At 43.1% G+C, this 19,208-nt stretch overlaps 1 protein-coding gene and 1 long non-coding RNA gene across 40 annotated transcripts in view; one reads left to right on the top strand and one right to left on the bottom strand.

Moving 5' to 3' along the window:
• Nucleotides 1-7,521: 7,521 nt before the first annotated feature.
• LOC101749423 overlaps nt 7,522-19,208 on the top strand; it is a 42,428-nt gene continuing 30,741 nt past the window's right edge. Inside the window, exons 1-5 of the long non-coding RNA XR_005860663.2 lie at nt 7,522-11,285; nt 11,852-12,491; nt 15,518-15,627; nt 16,052-16,229; nt 19,030-19,133. This is a non-coding gene — a long non-coding RNA (uncharacterized LOC101749423). The remainder of the gene's footprint in view (nt 11,286-11,851; nt 12,492-15,517; nt 15,628-16,051; nt 16,230-19,029; nt 19,134-19,208) is intronic.
• The window catches only part of EBF3 (EBF transcription factor 3), a 120,188-nt gene continuing 117,327 nt past the window's right edge, over nt 16,348-19,208 (bottom strand). For 24 of the 39 annotated variants that reach the window (XM_040702542.2, XM_040702538.2, XM_040702537.2 and 21 more), the window contains one exon: nt 16,348-19,184. In XM_040702542.2, the coding sequence (XP_040558476.1) occupies nt 19,153-19,184 (32 nt within the window). In that variant the 3' untranslated portion in view covers nt 16,348-19,152. The remainder of the gene's footprint in view (nt 19,185-19,208) is intronic. The other 15 variants (XM_040702531.2, XM_040702536.2, XM_025152034.3 and 12 more) reach the window with 1 other exon arrangement.

Here is a 19,208-nt window from a genome sequence, read left to right on the forward strand (position 1 = left end):
ACCATATTGGATTGACTGAGTCTGGCACAGGTGTGATACAAGGCATGCACAAGCTTGCGTAGCAACTTCTGCAGGTTTTCCAGAGTAAGATGTGCTGACCAGACCTGAATTCTTCACTCAGCCAATACCTGTCAGGAGCTCAACGTCAAATTATTCCAGCTTTAGATCCCTGTTTCTGGTTTTGGTTTTGAAGGAGCAGGATGGGGCCAGGAGCGGGGCTGAGCAGTGTGACAGAGCTGCGGGATGATAGCAGGGCACTTCCCTCAAACCTCAGGTTGCAAGAACTGACATTTCCATTCAAATTACTCCCATCGCTGACCGTTCCCTGGTGCAACCTCTGTAAGTGTGACACGGTGACAGTGATCCAGAAATTTAACTTGCTGTTGTCTCTCTCCGAGTGGAATTATGAGGTTTGTGACACGCAGGATGGCTGCTGGGTGCAGCTGGGGCTTTGTGTGCATGTGATTAATTGCAGGTTGAGCTCAGGGCTCGGGTAGCTCTGTCAGCTCAGGATGGCTGTCCCTGCCACCACCCGGCTCCTTCTGACTCCTCCTCATCTCCCATTGTCTGAGCAAGGAGCCACCACTCCACTGAAGCCTCCTGGCATCTCCTCGCTGCCTGAGATTTCTGTACATCTCTCTCTTTAATTACAATGGGCAGATCATCTGTTCTTGACATGTGAGTACCTGATGGTCACATTTTTCTGCTCCCTCCACTCCCCAGGGATGCCTCCTGGATTTGCTTTTCTCACAACTTGACTTTCATTGCAAGTTTCCTTTTTCTGTCCAATCTTTAAAGCAGGAGGTCTTTTCTATTCAGAAAATAGGCCAGCAGATTTTGTGATTCAAGGTGTTGACCATACGCAGACTGAAATTGGATATAATTTTTGCCCAATTTTACTTCTGTATCACCTGGTAGTTCCTGGCAGTTAATTCTGGTCCTTGTCAAATCTCTGACTTTGGATGAAGTTTTTGTGAGATATTCCTCATGAGTTTTGTGGGAAGTTATTTTCACATCTTCTTACACCTTCACGCCAGCATCTGCTATATGAGTTGCCTTCTGCACGTGGTTGCTATTTGGCTTGAACTAAGGGTTTGGAAGCAATGGGGAAGCATCAGTCCTGGCCTGTGACCTCTGGATTGCAGCTTTTCTTTCTCCTTTTGGGCCTACAACGTCCCAATAATCTGCAAGGGTTTACAAGCCCATGAGAGCTTCTTCAGTCTTCAGAAATGTCACATGGTTACACTGCACCTTACGGTATGATATCAGTTGGCCTTGGTTGAATCTTTCAGTAAACCCCTTTTAAATCTGACTTAGATTTTCCACCTGCAAAGAACTGCAACCTTATGTTATGTTCATGGTCGTTTTTGAACATGAATCCATATATTGAGAAATGGTCTAACCAAGATGGCTGAAACTGCAGCTAAAGCGAAGGTGGGAATTAGCTGTGTCCCAAACCAAACCTTTCTAAAGTGTTTCTAAAGTGTTCCATTCTAGCCCTAAGAAAGGAAACTGCAGTGGGAGCTTCCCAGGGCAGTGCTCCTTAGCAAGTCAGGGTACCTGTGAAGGCAAAAAAAGGCAGAATCTTCGTTTTTTCCTTGCCATTATTTGAAGTCCTCAGATAATTTATGCATGTTTGTTTCAAAGCATGCATAATCTTGTGGCCATTAAGATACGACTTTGATGTCCACATTAAAGATAATGAGCTGATTCCCAATATCATTTTGATTCTAAATATTTCTGCACACTTATGGAAGGGTCATATCAATAGAACAGCCCTAAAACCAGAAAACAACATGAGAAATGGACACAGAGGGATTCAGATGCTCCATTTCCTGCAGTGGGCCTGCTTTGAACATTGTGGCAAAGGCTGCAAGCACTCCAGTATCTCAGTGGAGGAGGCCTCTGGAAGCTGCTGGGATGCATCCATGTGGCACACAGTGCCCATCAGTCCCAATGGGATTGTAGTACTGCTGGAAATACAAATGTTGGTTGGTCCTTATGCCTGTATGAGCATTTGTGGGTGCTATGTGACCCTGCTAGGAGCTCCTGGTTGTCTCAGGGGGCTTCTATGCAAAGCAGAACTGCTAAAAACAGTATATTATCATCCAAAAGATGATAATGAAGTTTATGCCCAAAGCTCCCAAGGAAAAAGTGAAAAACGACCAGATCATAGAATGGAAATTTAAAGGTTGAATGTGATGGACTCTTTGCAGTTACTGTCACAGAGGCTTTGGATGAAAAATAAACCAAGAACTATCAGTTCAGTGTATATTAGGCTAATTCTAGAGTTTCGAGGAGCACCACTTGCTCCTGTGTGTGACTGAACAGCTTTAAATCTCCCAGTCTGGTTGGAGAGAGGAGCGTGGGCACCGGTTTGGGGTTGAAGGAGATATGCTGTAAAAGTAGTGGCTTTCATTAAGATGAATCACCATAAAAATAACAACACAGTGCTTTGATATAACCGTGAATAGAGGATTAACTGCACAATGCTGCCACTTTTTTGAATTCTGAGTGTCTCAGAGTTTGTTCTGTGTTTGTTTGTGATGCCAGCAATAGAAATAATGTTTGGCTGCTAAGCGAGCAGGTGTGCTGGGAAAGGTCCTTACAGTGCTTGGAACCTGCTTGTCAGCAGGTGATGGTTTGGGGGAGGGAGAGAGGGGAAAGATTCTCTTATTTTATTTTCCAGGGCTTAAATGTAATGCTGGGAGCCGAATTCAAATTTTATTTCTTACCCAAACTCTTATCTCTGGGACTGTGAGCATGCGTGCGCAGAGGAGAAAGGAAGAACGAGAGGAAAAGTAAAAAGAAAAGATGCAGGCCATGCAACCTTGCAGGGAGGTTATTTATAGAGGATCTCTGCCTTTTGTCAGAGCTGTGGCTAATGGTGTTCTTCCAGAAGAAAACGTACTCTGTGCAGCAGAAGAGGAAGGATCCTGCAGTGTGTGTGTATAAGCTGATGGCAGTGAGACAAGAAGGGCTGTGGCAGAAAAGGCTGTGGAACAAAACCCACAACAATCTAATCATGATCGCTGCTAGTCAGTGAGATCTGTGTGAGAAGATGTTGCATAAAGCAGACACATCCAGGAAATAATGCCCGTCCAGTGCGGCCAGATGGAGAGGGTATATCCTGACAAGGCATTTGTTTTAATAAATGTTCAATTAAAATCATTTCTGTGGTGCGAGCGTGGTCCAGAAGTAGTATGGGAATTAATAAGATTGCTGATAGAAATAAACATAATTGTGCACTAGTTAAGAATGATAGTTATAAAAAACAAATCTTCAACGTTTCCTATAGGAGTATTTTGCCTATTTGTGAAGCAGAAAATACTCATTCAAGCTAGACTGTAAAATGATGGCTTTAAAGTTCTAGCTTTTTTTTACACAAAAAATAACAGCGTGTGCTCCTCCTGCGCCCATCAGCAGTCTGTGGGTTTATATACATACCATTAACAGAGGAAAAACTCCAATAGGAACTTTTATCTGTAGTTTAACATATACACCATCTAATCAAAAGTTTATGATAGGAGAAATCTCAGATGAACAGAGGAAGATGTATCCGGTTTATACCTTGATACAACCCCGTTTATGTGAGAATCTGTGCGTACGTGAGTCCCATGTGAAGTGAGCAGAGCTTTGTAAATGGGTGAAATTTTGTCTGTGCTTGAGTGTTGCCTTAGATGGAGTCCAAACAGATGCTTAGCAGCGGGTTTTATTTCACTAGCTGTGGCTTGGTCTTTGTTGCTGTTTGCGTTGGGTTGTTATTATATTGTAGAATGGCCTGGGTTGCAAAGGACCACAATGCTCATCCAGTTCCAACCCCCTGCTATGTGCAGGGTCGCCAACCAGCAGACCAGGCTGCCCAGAGCCACATCCAGCCTGGCCTTGAATGCCCGCAGGGATGGGGCATCCACAGCCTCCTTGGGCATGATGCCACGTGCATTGTAGGCTCAGGGTTCAGCGTGGGGTGACATTGGGCCTGCAGCCCTCCCGCTTCCATCCAGCACTGGGGCTGGGGGGCACGTGTCAATAAACAGAAGTTGCACGTGTCAGTGGCAGCAATGAATCTGACACTTAGAATGTCTGGAAATGCCAGAGCTGAAAAGGTTAAGTTCACAATTTGTTTTTAAAACAAGAAATTTGGTGTTTGTGAATTTGTATTATTATTATTATTATTATTAATTTTGGAGGTGTTTAGTTTACTTCAGTAATAAGAGCTGCGTGGTAACCTCAGATATTCTCCCCATACTTTGAATTTTATTTCTGTATGAATCCAAGTGAGTCTGTTTAATGCACATAATTTCTTCTCCAATGTGGTTGTCGGGTTTGCTGTGTCTGCTGCTTCAGCTCTTCCTTAAATGTGGTCACCCAGGATGGGCATTTTGAGACCACGGGGGCTTTGGTCAGCCTGGGCTCAGTGGAGGTCTCCCTGCCCACAGCAGGGCTTGGAGCTGGATGGACTTTGAGGTTCCTTCTAACCCAAACTTCTCTGTGATTCTGTGAGAACCTGAGGCTCCTCCTGCCCAAGGTCCAGCTGGGGAGCCCAGCAAAGCCCTCTGATCCCAGCCCCCAGCACTGCTCCTGGCCACAGCTGAAGGTCTGCTTCCTGCAGATTGCTAATAGCCAATCCACTGGATTCTCCCCCAGAAAATCTTCCAGGTGCCCAAAGCACCTGCAGCCATGGTGTTGGCTGTCAAGACAACAGCAGAAGCATTAGCTTTTGAGCATCTTTAACTATGTGATATTTTTGACCATTCCACCTGACAACCTAGCTGCCTGCTAACCCTTCTGAAGAAGACTAACTTAGGCTGCAAATATCTGATGCTTTCCCAAATGCTCCTTTGAGAAATACCTCAATATCTATATTATCACGTAAAATATTTACAAGTTTTGCTGTTTTCTCCTGTTGCTCCCAGGCAGACTTTAGCTAAGTGTTAAAACCAGTCCGTCTTCCCATTGCTTCCAGAATGAAGAAAGAGAGAAAGAAGCAAATAACAGCCCCTCCACTCCCCCCCCGCCCCCCCCCCAAAAAAAAAAGAAAGAGAGAAAATTACTGAGAGCTGGTAATTTAGTACTAGAAAGTTAATTCAGGAGACCTCTAACCTTTAAACTGCCACGTGACTATTGATTTTCAATATCGCCTGGGTCCATGCCACCCTAAGCGTGTAGTTCAGCAGATTCAGAACAGTTTGTCCCTTATCAGCTGGGTCCCCAAGTATTTGTGCATTAAGACAACAAATGTTGGTGGCTCGCGGTGCGTCACATGGCAGCCAGGCAGACGTGCCGGGCTCCTAATGCAGCAGGGCCTGTGGTGAGCACGGCCTGGCCCTGGGGCTCCCTCTGCTCCCAGAGTGCCAGGTGGGAGGGAGGGAGATAGGGGATCCCAGCAATGCTGGGGTGGAGCCGTGCACAGCCAGTGGGGGCACAGGCTTGGCAGGAAATGTGGCTTTTGTGCCAAAGCATTAATGCCTAGCATTATTATTTTATCGTTATTATTATGTGTATTATTATGCTGTATCATTATAACATCTATGTTGTATATTATATTGTGTTATATTTTTATTTTATGATATGCTTATGTTATGTTATATTACGTTATGTTATGTGATGTCATGTTGTGTTGTATCCTATCCTAACCTATCCTATTCCATTCCATTCCACTCCATTCCACTCTATTGCAAGGTTTCTGAACCTTCTGTTTTCCCCCAAGGAACAAATGAGGATGGAAGCATGGGTAATGCTCCAAGACACTCAGGAGTCCCGATGTGCCGTGTGCCTGGATTATGCAGTAATACCAGGACATGCTACTTTAAACACCTTCCTCCTTTTGTAATCACCAATTAGTGCAATCAGCGGCGGTGCCCTGATGAGCTGTGGGCCACGCGTGCGGCACAGCGACCTTCCTGGCACAGATGAAGATGTGTTTTAACCCACACACCTAAAGCTCCAGGCGTACCCCCTCCCAGTGCCGTGGATTATGGAAAATGTTACATCCCAGGGTGGGAAATGTCATTGCTTTAAATACCAGCATTAACAGTTGGTGAAAGTTCTTTTTCACCAATGAAGAAAAATGAAACAATGGAAAAAGAATGGAGAAATATATCGGATTAAAAACAAAATCATTTGTGTGTTAATTCAACCGAGAAGGAGCTTCACTCCCCAACGTCAGTGGCTTACAAGCGAGCATGTCTCATACTGGACTTTTTACTGGAACGGTGAAATATATAATGAAATTCAACGAGGAAACTGGAAAAACAGCCAAATTGGTGCAGCAAAGTGGTTAATAGGATCATTAGCCTACTCGCTGTATTTTTTTGGACATTGTGTGCCTGTACCGTAGTCCTCGAGAGCAGATTGCAGGAACAGGCTGACAGTTACCCGCTAACTCAGCAGTGCTGGGTGCAAACTGCCATCTTCCTGTGGATTTACAGCTGCCACTTCTGCTACTTCAATTAGTTCTATAGCACACAGATGTTGCTTAAATGTTGCTGCTAATGATACTGCAATAAGCGTAAGATTCATGCCATATTTTGAGGCACGTAAATTTCTCAAGTGGCACAATTAAAGTGGAAATATTAGGTGGGGAGAACTTGGCAGTCTCACGAACTTGGAAAGCGCACCCGCTATGCAATAATGGGTCAAAAATTCATTCAAGTTTTACTGCTGTTCAGAGTTTTAAAAGACTTTTCACAGTTGAATGCAAAGTAGTAAAAAGCAGAGTATTAGGAAATGAGAATGCTGTTCTGTTATTCAGACATGACTTTTAATTTCAAATTGAAATCACATGCCTACCTTCCTCTGCCATCGCCGTGCGGCGCCGCAATCGAAAGAGGCGCTTGGAAGTAAGAGGAATAAATGAGAAGTTTTCATTAATAACGAGTTAATTGCTGCGGCTGCACGGAGCTTCAGCACGTCGGATGTGTTAGCAAAAAAAAAGTAGTTTCCCAAATCACACACACAGACAGCATCAATCATTTCTGAAGCCAGATGTAGCCTCCAAACTGCAGCCTGACAACACATCTCATGTTTGTGCAGCCACCAAGCAATTATTCTTTCCATTATATCTCCCAATGACAGATCTCCAAACCCAGGGCTGTAAAAATTAGAGTTTGGGCTTACACAGTTGTGTCAGGTCTTAAAAAAAAAAATAAGAAAACTTATCATGGTTGCAGTGTTTATGAGCTTGTCAAAGTACATGTACATAATTTTCATCAAAATTTCTTTTACCTCATTTCCAATCCTTCAGGATTAGATTTATCAGCAGCTCATTCGGCGCAGCGCTGTGCCCGAGCGCTTCCCCACGTGAGAGCAGGACCTGAGGACAGCCTCTTGTTTTGGCTGTCTTTGTGAAGCCTGCCAGCATTGCTTCACCTCAGACGTTGTTCGTCGCCTCGTGCTCGGATTGTTTGTAGGGCCCTGCCGTGGGGGGTGCCCAACAAATTGGAGGTGTAATTTTTTAAGGTGGTTTTAAGCTGCGTCTCTTTTGGAGGGTGAGGAAATGTGGATCACTATGAATGTTTTGGTGGGAAAGAAGTGGCAGTGTCAGCACTAAGTGGGGGGGTAAACCCAAAGAAAGGCAGCTGGGAACACAAAGATTGTTTCAATTTAATTTTTCTTTATTTGTAGCGGAAAAAGATTAGCAGGCCAGCAGTGATCTTAAAACTTCCAGCATAGGCAGTATTTGAGGGATGAAGTTGCACGTGTAGAGAAGCAATCAATGACAAAATAAGGACACGTCAGGCAGGCAGGCATCGTTCCCTATATCTAAATTACTTATTTTCTCCCAATGTACTCGAACGTTTCCATTTCTCTGCACGGCTCCATCCTGCTCCTGTTCTGGATTATTTAGCAGCAGATCTCACAGATGCCAGCTTTTCTTGTTGTAAGGAAGGAGGACAGTGCATTTCAGCCGACCTAGGAGCAACGCGAGGGGATGCAGGTTGTGCTGGTGGTGGTGGAGAGGGGAACATCACTGCTGGGTCTGCTTTGTGCTGCACAGACACACACCATCCTCCTTGTGCCCCATTGCAGAGATGACATGTCACAGAGGAAGAGGTGCCAGGTGGGCACACATCAGCAGGAAGGGCTTGGAAGGCATTTGGCAAAATTTGTCTTTATTTGTTGTTATTTCCCCATCCTCCTGTTGTCCTTCATTGCAGCCCACACTCCTCACGCATGAGGACGTGGTGTCAGTAGGTTGTTTGTTCCCTGGCCAGCCTGTTGGCCACAGAAAATCATCTGATATGTAATAAGTATTTTGCATTGAGCTGGATTTACTGCATCACTGTTGTTTCTATGAATGGCTTTGATGCCAGGGTCAAGTGGATTTGATCACTGATTGTGACTGCTTACACTTTTAACACCAGGAATTTGGCTCAGGCTGACGTAAATTATTGGTGTGTGCCAAAAATGCATGACTTTTCATGATGACATTTTACAAAATTACCTTCATCCTACAAACTGGTATTTCTTTGCAATTTATCAGACGTGGGACATTCAACAGGAGCGCGACGCTGGGCTTCACCGTGCAATAACATAACTGGAATTTAATCTCTGCAAATGGGATTTCTTTTAAAACTAAAACCTGGTTTTGAAGGACAAAAAAAGTGAAAAATGAACAAAACTTTTAATGTCAGTTTCAGAAATAAGGCCAAAGAGGTCTCTGATTCATATTCATGGAAGTAGAGTCAACATGTGATGCTAATTTTATGGGGTTTCCAAAAAAAGAATGCCCTTTCCATATATAATTTACTGTTTCTGTGATTCATCAAAGCTTTTTGTCCTCCAGCACATGAGTGGTCACCTCTGATTTATGCACCAGAGGACTCAGTAGGTCCAAACCAGAGTGGAGCAGAGCAGCTTTGCTCCGAGTCGCACCTACCAACTCCTTGCGTAAGTTGCTGCAGCAATACCAGAACTGTAATGTAATGTATGGCAAAGTTGCTGTGGAATTATGCACTAATTGACTCAGCAACATTTTTGGGGGGAGGAAAAAAAAAAAAAACAAATCCAATTTGTGTGGTTATCATGGCAACCAGCAGGTGCCCAGGATGTGCCCTGGGCTGCAGGAACCAGCACTTACTGCCCCCATGGAGCATGGGGCTCCCCAGACCATGGGAGAGATGCTGGAGCTCCATCCATCATGACTTCAGCCGTTTGTTTCTCATTCCAGATACCCTCTGTAGTCTGCTAGGATATATAGGCCAGTCTTGTTTCCCCCCGCACACACTCCAGCCTATGTCCTCTTTCTATTTAGGAATTAATTATGATGCTATCTCGTATAACTCATTAGTATCAATTAATTCTTCGCCTTTCATGATTTTATATAGCTAAATTAGATTGCCACTTAGGAACCTGATAATCAGTTTTGGACTCATTTAGACATTGCTTTTTCCCCTCTCCACCCAGTTTCGTGGAGCGCTGCGGTGCGGGGCTGGGCTGCTGGGGGCACCTCTGCCTCCTCACTCCACCTGCTTGGCAGCGTGAATGCATCCTTCTGAATTTTAACAGCCCTCACTATTTATTTAGGAGCTGTGTTGGATGGTATTCTTGCTTTGTCAGAACGAACATCCCTCCTTCCAGCAGTTGGCCAAGCCATTGAGTTCCCTCCCCATAAGCTCTCTGTGGGGACCAGTAGGAGCACCTGGGGATGTGTGCATTCTCGTTCATCTTGGTGGGATGCTCCCTGTGAAATCACAGCCTTGCTGGCATCCACACGGCCGTGTTTAACTGCTTCACTGCTCACTGGCACGCCGCATCCATTCGGGGGGAAAAAGCCGTAATATGATTGAATATATCTGGCAGGACCTGATATTCCCACTCATTTTGACTCCAATCCAGCAGCAGCAAAGGCAATTAAATAACAAGTTTTCTCCGGCAAAATGAGTTGCAAAATGCCCCCAGCTGCATGCTGCAGGAAATACACCACCTCAGCTTTGCTGATTGCCAGCACGCCTGCACCTGCCCCTGGCTGAGGAGGTCCCATGCAGCAAGGCTGCTCCCCAGTTGGGCTGTGTGAGGTGGCACAAGCAGCAGGTGTGCATTGCTGGCAGCACGTGGCCATCACTGCCTCACTGCAGCATGGCACACTCCCAGTGCTTCACAGTCTGCCACATCAGAGCCCGGGCTCAGCCCCTCATTGCGAATGCAGACCTGGATCCTGTAAATGAGTTGGTTAAATGAGATGGCCAAATGTTGCTTGAAAACAAAATTCCAGGAGATCAGCCTGTGTGAAAATGGACCCTGAGACATAACTGCTGACCCCAAAATGCCACAGGCATAACCCTAACCCTAACCACGCAGCCACCAAAGGGCAACACCACATTAAAGATGGAGCTAAGAGCAAAGGAAGCAGTGTTGGATGAGATGCTGTAGGCTGCACTATGTGCATGTGTACACCGGGAAGAAGGATGCTGATGGGTGGCTTTTCCATCACCTGGTATTGGTAAGTATTACTGACAGAAGGATCCAGAAAGTCTCAGGAAAAGGTTTTGTCTGAAATCGCTGTCCTGCATTGCTTTTTCCTACAGCAGCTTTGGGAGAGCCCAGGCTCCTCCCCAGGGGCTGCACCCATCACTTTTTTTTTGAATATGCATGTCTTCTGGCTGTTCAGTCTGCTGGCCTGGATTACTTTAACTATTTCCTTTTGTGTAGGCAGATCTATTTAATGTTCAGATTATACACCTTATATTTCTATGTCTATGAAATTGCTGGATGTTGCATTTCCCGTAGTATTCTATGGGTTGTCAAGTTCTCTTCTAAACGACTTATGCGTTTAGAAGTTTGGAGCTACTAAGCAAAGAAAACATTATTATTTGCAATCAAAATGTTGTGTGGGTGGTTTGTGGTCACCATGTCCTTCAAGATGCTAAAACAGGCGGATCTTATCCTTTCAAATCTATTTTTATTCATGGACAGGGAGAGGAAAACACATTTTCTGCTCTTCCAGCTTCCAATCAGGTTTTCAGTTTCAAGTGAATTAGTCACTGACCTGAACCAGACAAATACACTGAAAGGAACAGACAATCCTGCGCCGTTGCTGGAAGGGCTGTCACAAGGTTTGTCACCATGAGGCAGAGGGGCTGAGCCCATGCACAGGGGTGGGCAGCCCATCCCACCAGCAGCAGCGCATCCCTGGTCAGCAGCTCTTACCGCCCTGCTACGTGTCAATATTTAATCTTCACGTTGAAAATATGGAGCACAGTAGCCATGACAGCAGGCAACAAAAAGGCTTTCTCTTCTCATCGTGATGCCAGAAGACTGCAGGACAAGGTCGTTTCATTAAGGTAAAGAGAAAATAGAGAGTTGTGGTAGAAAACAATGTAAATTTGAGTCCAGTTGTGACTGCTGAAATATTTATTTTAGCACCCAAACCTGTTGTTTCTGCTCTTCCTTATATCTGGTCTTACTACAGGAGCGGTGCAAGGTATGTAGAGTTCATACGCCAGAGTTATTTATGTCAGTTTCCATTCAGAATGGATAATTTCAGCATAGAAAAAAATGTTTTCCTGACCCTGATTGAACTTGTGGCATCCCTATCGCACAAAAACACCACGTCCCTGCCCTTGCTCTGCCAGCCCCATCCAGCTGCCCTGGAAGCACAAGCTCTTCTCTACCACTTCATGGCTGATGAGACCCCATTGCATGGCCTGACGTGCTCCTGCAGGTTATTTCCTCCATAGTAGGGGCAGCACCCAGAGAGCATGTGTGGTTTATTTGCTTCTGCTAACTGATTGCCAGGATAATGTTAAGAAAATGGTTTAAAGGAACTTTTTGCAGATATTTGCATTTACATGGACAACGTGAGCACTCTGTAGCTAATTACACTAACATGTATCTATTACTCTGTTAGGCATTCCAGTTTTGTGGTTGTGACGTCTTACAGCGACATAAAGCAGAGCATTTTGGGCATCTTTATCTTCTTTATCTGCTTAACTCCTGACCGTTTCCTGCACAGCAGCTTCTGAAATCTCTCCCATCTGTACGGATCATGCAAGACACCCACAGCAAACCACAGTGTGCAGACATGATGTAGCACTGAGAGAAGGTGAAGCATTTGTCTTCCAGCCTCCCCTTTGTCCTACCTGGGATCTGACCCCTTCTTCTTGCAGTAGTATGGGGTAGCAGTTCTCACCTGCAGAGGTAACTGCTGGATTTGATGGCCTTATGCTAGGGCCTTGCTTTCCCACTCAACAGCAACATAAAGCAAACATGAACTGTTCTGCAAAGCAGCATCCCAGCAGCAGTGCAGCCTTTGGCAGCTTAGACTGGTTTGGGACACAACGTGGGACATGCACACACAAGTGACTGGTCCCCATGTGGTGCAGCCATGGCACTGTGGACTGAAAATAAAGAGAAATGAGTGAGAAACATGGATGCTGAATGGTGGGGAAGCCATCAACCATCATTGATAGACCACAGGCAACAAAACCTCAAAATGGTTCTACCTCACACCCTGCTCTATGGAGATTTTGGTTCTACAAGATTCAGAGGTAAGTTTCTTCTATTTGCTTCCCACTTCTATAGAAAAAAAGTTCATTCCATCACTTCTGCAAGCACATATCAATCACGAGGTGCCCAAACAGGGCTGAGTTACCTCATGGGGCAGCGCAGCATGAACGTGATGCTTTCATCCTGTCCCTGCCACCTGCTAAATGGGACTGACCATGTTTGGCATCACAGCAGAGTCCCTTCTGCATGGCTTTCTGCCAGCAGTGCTGCGTTCTGACTTAGAGCAAACTTTGTGCCCTCTCCTTAGCCCCCAGTGTCCCAATAACTCTGTTTTACTCTACTTTGCAGACCTTCTTCCTTTCCTGTCCCCCTGCAGATGTTTAAACCATGATTTTTGTCTCCCACGGCTTGACTGCAAAAGCACATGGGGCAGTGGGGGGGGGGGGGCTGGGCAGGCTGCTGGAGGGCTGGCATGCTCAGAGATGGGACTCCCTATTGAGCTGGAGTGGTTCCCACTGGGCATGGCTCCTACACTTTTCAGTACTTATTTCCCTTTTCTCACTGAGTGACACTTGGTCTGCCCAAATAGCTTTGCAAGACAATGTATTGCAGGTTGTGAATTATTATTATGTCTAGTCATCATGGTTTCAAGTGCTTCCATGTCTGAGCAGGTCAATGCCAGCATCTCGCTGCCTGCTGGCACCACAGCCAGGCTGAGGGAATGGCAGCTCCAGAGCCCTGTGCCCAGGGCAGCCCCGCTCTGTGCAGCTCCCCCAGTCTTCCTCCTGTCTGATCTCCTCCTTCCCCTTGCTGTCCCTATGCTAATCCCACTGTCAGTACAGGACAACTTCAGAGCTCGTTGGTTGTATTACAAAGACCAATTGTAGACTCAGTTTCCATTTTTGTTAGTTTGTGGTTGGTAGGTGGGCTGTTTGGTTTTGAGCAATCTGTACAATGTCATGAGCTCTGCCTGCTTGGTACGGATCTTACTTGCACTCACCATCCGCAATGGTCTGGGGCACTTAATGCCTTCCTTTGTTACAAAGAAGTTTCTCAAATCTTTTCATTTGTCTCAAAGCAAGTGGAAAACAGTGTCAAATCACAACAGAAGTCCTCTAAAAACTCTGAGCAACAAAAATTACCATTCAGTAACCGATATACTATATCTCGTTTTTTCAAGCTGCCCTTTCAGTATTGATAAATAAAGAGAAAACAAAAATGTGATAGTACAACAGTAACTTTATTGTAATGTGGAAGGAAACAAAAAGATCATTACTATATATAGCATATGTTGCCAGCATCATATTTCAGCTGGCCGAACTGCACTGGTAACGTCACCAATGGGAAGGGGTACCAGACCCACTCTCAGATTCGCCTTCTGCTGCTATTGACCTGAGCTCTGAGAAATAACATTTAATTCCTCGTATGTAACAATGACATCTAGCATTATATATGAGAAAAACAGAGATCATTCGGGTTTGGTGATTGAATGTATGCAATTCAAAGTTCTAGTCTAGTTTTTCCTTTATAACCAGCACATTATGAACGTCACATCAACGATCACTTGTTAAGATACACATCGACTCTTTCAAACTTTGTTGTGGAATTTTGGGAACATTCCTCTTTCATGTGCCTTTTCAAAGACTGTCTGCGTGCTCTTACTCAAGACTCGGCACTTTCTCTTCCTTTTCCTGTAAAACTTACGGCAGTACATTGTATAACGACAAGTGACCAAAAAAAAATCAATTTGTAATCTGATTTGAGGGTTTTGATTTCCTCTGATGAGTTTAAATTTCATTAAAAGCAACCTTATTCGAACATAAAAGAAATCCTTGAAGGGTAAAACAGGGAATTGTCTCAAAGAGTATAAAGAATCCAAACTCTTTTGTGCTATTTATTCATGGCATTAATTGTGTGGTCCGGCGTGCGGTGTCGGTTGGCAGATGCTCGGTTATCAGGCCCTGCGATCTGCACGAGGAGGGGAAAAAAAGCACAAGGGCTCACATTCAAAAATCGTTCTTTGGCATATTGACACTTCAGTTATCAACAGCCCTTATTATCTGCTTAGCGGTAGATCGCAGCTTGCTGGTGACATAATAAGCTACAAATCACTGATGGGGCCTTTCTGCATTCTCCTAATTGTATGTATTCTCTAGAAAAAAATTATCATTGGGCCTCTTGTCTTGATGAGAAATTGACATTTTCTGGCTGATTCTGCGCAAGCACTATGCGGGGGAGATAAGACTTATAGTTGTTTTAAAGGAGTGCAGCCATTCTTTCAGGGGCCTCTTTATTGCTCTAGTTGACCCACTTGATGAGTATGGATTTCATGAGGTCTTTTTCAGCATTTGAACTATAAAAGGTTCAGAATGACACCACCCCTTATAGACAAAAGATAACCTTGCCCTTTGAATATATTGATTCTTTATTAACTAGGCTGTTTAATGCAATGAAATGAGGCATTAGATTGAAGCCTATTTCAAGTGCTTTGAATAATCTTTAAAAGCTTGAAAGACTTTAAAAAGCTGCTCTGCAATAATTGGCATATACTTTTAGAGACTCTATTCCTTCATTTCGATTAAGGAAATTTTATCATCTTCTTCTTTGCATTTCTAAACTTGGCACAAGCTGACACAACATATTTTCCTGGCAGGGCGATTACCAAGTTATGGCTATAGACGTGTCACAGGTGCCGGATTGCTCTAGGACCTGTCGTTTGCAGCACAGAATGTGTGTTTTATTTTCTTTTGTATTTTCTTTGTATTGAACGTTAGACCAACCATTTAGGCACTTGTTATTCAAACCTTTGAAACGAACCTAAAAGGAACAGTGCCAGTAGGCATCGTGCAGACTTTCATCCCCATAAAAAGTCTTTATTTTTAGTGGAGCGCGTCTGATTGTGCCAGTGGTTAGACATGATACGCAGGTACATACACAAAGTGAAATGGCTGTCAATGCAAAACAATACTCGTAATCAAAAGTGCGCTCTATTTTTAACATCAAATATAAAAACGATGGAAATATCGGAGGAAACACAGTTAAATATCCTGGTTTTGATTCCTTCTAGAATGTAGCTACAGCAAGCTGCAGCTCCTCATCGCACTCCATCACTGAACTACAGAAGCACAGGGCACCAAAGGCACTCTAACCATCATATGGCGGAATACACACCTGCACGTAAGTATTTTTTCTTCCAAGCTTGGTTATCTCAGTGCCTTCTTGATATTCCCAGCAGCCCCTGTAGTGCTGAAGCAGAAGTGGCCTGGTGAACTGCCTCCTTTGCCAGGACATGCGCTCAGCTTCGGGTCGATGCTGGAGCTGCCTCCCATGCACACACCATGTGCCCGGGAGCTCTGACTCATGCCTACCTCAGCACATTCACACTCAGGTACATGATATGCACACACCCAGGTACATGATATGCACACTACACATGCTGGAGTCCAAGGGACAACATAATTCAGTGGTCAGTGTTATAATTATCAAAAACATTTGCTTTCATATCAGCATTGAGAAAACAAGCAGGTTGACCTTTGGTGCGAAAGCACTGCATGGAAAATGTGGGTTGTGCTGCATTTAAAATAACTTTTCCTGTTGACAGAATCTCACAATGCCATCTGAAAATGGAACAAAAAGAAGCAGCTCTGCCATTACCTTTACATACAGGCTGTCTGAGACACATCACCGCGGTGGAGCAGTGGGCCACTGCCTTCCTTCCCAGGATCCTGGCTTATTCCCAGGGCAAACCTATTTCGTGGCTTATGGTTTTGAATCGAGCTGTGAGTACAAGCACTGGTGGTTAGAAGTGAGAGCCCCGGTGCTGCATTCTTTTGTTATGTGTTTAGTCTGTTGTTTTTTTTTAATAATCAAACCAGATAAAATTACTAAAAAATGAAATTCACAGACAAGAAATACTTTAATTAAATATTGTGTAAAATGAACATTTTTTTTTTATACAGTTAAATATATGAAAAAATGTACAGATAAAACAATCTTATTGTAGGGTCTTTAACAGTAAAATCTACCATTTAGTGAAGCTTTCCGTTCGGAGACGATGAAGCGATGGGTGCTCTAAGTAATCTAAAACACAAACAGGTTGCAGTTATGAAGAAACTTGCAAACGTTCTTAACATGTACACGTGACCTCTTCGTTAGCTCAGAACCTTATTAGACAAAATATAACTGAGGCAATTCAGTTCCAAAGTGACTTCTCAGGCTTCTCCACTTAGCTAAGCCTTATTGGTTATTGCCAAATAAATGCGCGGGGCATTTCTTGGCTGTGACACACTGTATCATTCTTTTAAACCCTTTAATAAACACTTTACTAAAATGTGCATTTTTTTTTTTGCCCAGAAAGGAAAAAATAATAATAATAATAAAAAGGAAAAAAAAAGAGATCCCTCCTTTTTGGTTCAAACCTTAATTCTGCTGCAGTTTGCAAAACATTTTGCAGTGCTGCATTTGCAAACCATTTAGTGCAAAGTAAAAGAAAACCAAAAGCATTTCTCACTATGGATTTGGCACTAACAGCCACAAAACACGATGGAGGTCATTCCAGTTTAAAAAGTACAGTCATCTGTGGGTCTATTACAAAAAGTTCCATAAAAAAAGCGAGAAACCGAAATAAGCAAACCCCAGGCATTTAAAAATCACGTGTGATCCTGATCTCGAGTGAAACTTTTCTCTGTTTGAAACAGTGCAGGGTTCGGGAGGATGCAGAGTGCAGCAGAAAATAGACACATAAAGGAGTGATAGAGTTGGACACCGGGTTTGTGCTTTTCTTTTACACCAGGAATCATCCAAATGAAGTAGCGGTTAACAATTGTGGTGTAAGCCTGTGATAAAACAGCACAAAAGTTCTTCAAAGAAGTTCACTTTTAAGGCATCGGAGAAGTTAATGTGGCAAACGTTTTAATTAAAACATCAGAAGTGAATTTATTTTAAACTTTTAGGCCTCTGACTTTTCCCAGTAAACACAGTTCAGCTATGTGGCAAAGTCATGGGTGGCAGCTAACAACGACTTGTTACAGCCTTTGAAAGGAAAGAAAATAAAGCCAACGGAAAATAATAATAATAAAATCAACGAAACAGAAGAAAATAAAAGGAAAATAAAGGGGGGGAAAAAAGGAAAAAGGGGGGGAAAAAAAAGCAACCACAAAACAGATTCCTCTTTTTTGTGGCTGTATCACATGCACATATTCTACTAGTATTCATTACAGCCATGTGGCACAAATTGGATTTGACTATACAACAAACAACTTCTTTTTCAAAATTATTTGTTCTGATAACTTAAAAATCATATAAAAATAAACAATGAATTTGACTTTTCCTCAAAAATAATAAAAAAAAAAAAAGAAGAAGAAGAAAAGGATGGGAAATCTAAATAATAGCAACTTCACCAAGTACAAATGAAATGCACAGACGCTGATTTACTTCAAAGAAAAACATGAAGGCGACTGCTGTTGGCTGAATGCTGCTCTCAGCATCACCAGACCAGGCCATGACAAAAACCAATACATACAAGAAAAAAAAATGATGGAAAGCAATATACAAAATTTCAAAGATAAATACAATATTTATAGTTGATATGTTACAAAATAAATTCCCTTAGTGACTGCAAGTGTTTATGTGAAAGAAGGTGTTGCGATGGGTAAGACTATTTTATTCCTTACAGGCTTCATAAGGAATAAAATTTGCTTTTCTAAATATTTAAGTGGATCTGAAAAAAATTCAAGACAAGTGTATAAATATTTAGCTACAACTTTGGCAAAATCACAAAAGTCTACAATTTTATAACCACATACAAAACACATTAGGGAAGAAGGATCTAGAAGTCAAAAGGACAATTTTCTGGTACAAGAAACATAGACTTCACAGTAGCCTAAGAATGCAATAGTATACAGTGCTAGCAAAAGTTGAAAAAATGTTGCAGATCACACTTGCTTAACAGGAAGCTCTAGCAGTGGAAGTATAGGTTTTTACCAACAGACAGTAGCAATTTTTTCTCTGTCAGTGTGCTTGTTGAAGGCAAGAGAATTCAATATCAAAGTTACAATTTCTAACTACAATAAGTTACAAAGTTCCATTTCATTAAGATGAAGTTAAGCAATGATAAACCCTCCCGCGCCCACCCCCGCCCCGGTGTTTGTTCCGACCATATATTCATCCTTCTTCCAGTTTGATGGCTCATGACCTCCTTGGCCCCCTTTGTTCCACCACAAAAAAATATTTCACATTATAGAGATACACAACCATTGTGAATCTAGTTATGAGTACAGAAAAATGTTCGGAGGCATTTTTCATCAGTGTTTCATGATAATCAAAATGGTGCATCCACAAAGTTTCTCCCAACACATAGCAAGTACTAGACATAGCCAAGACGTAATCAGAAACTTTATACAAAATAGGCGTCGCTTTTTCCTTATTCTTCAGGACTGAGAAATGTGAAAATATGAGAAAAAATTCAGTCAATAAAATGGAATTGTTCATGAAGAAGTAGGTTGTTTGCATGTAGATTCTTAATAGTTTAAATAAAATCTTTAAACAAAGTCTTTTTTTTTTTTTTTTTTTTTTTTGTAGCATTTCGATTTGTTGCTGATTCTGTTTGAAGACACTGTTTCCATCAGCATGTCTTAATATACTAAACGTGTCCCCTAAGCCCATCCTTGAAGCTTGGTGCTACGGTAGGTAAACAAAATGACTTTACATTGGCGGGACTACAAGCCCGGACATAGCTAAAAGAAAAAGAGAAAAACCGG

The sequence above is a fragment of the Gallus gallus genome, chromosome 6 (assembly GCF_016699485.2).
Source record: "Gallus gallus isolate bGalGal1 chromosome 6, bGalGal1.mat.broiler.GRCg7b, whole genome shotgun sequence".
In the NCBI taxonomy this organism is placed as follows: domain Eukaryota; kingdom Metazoa; phylum Chordata; class Aves; order Galliformes; family Phasianidae; genus Gallus; species Gallus gallus.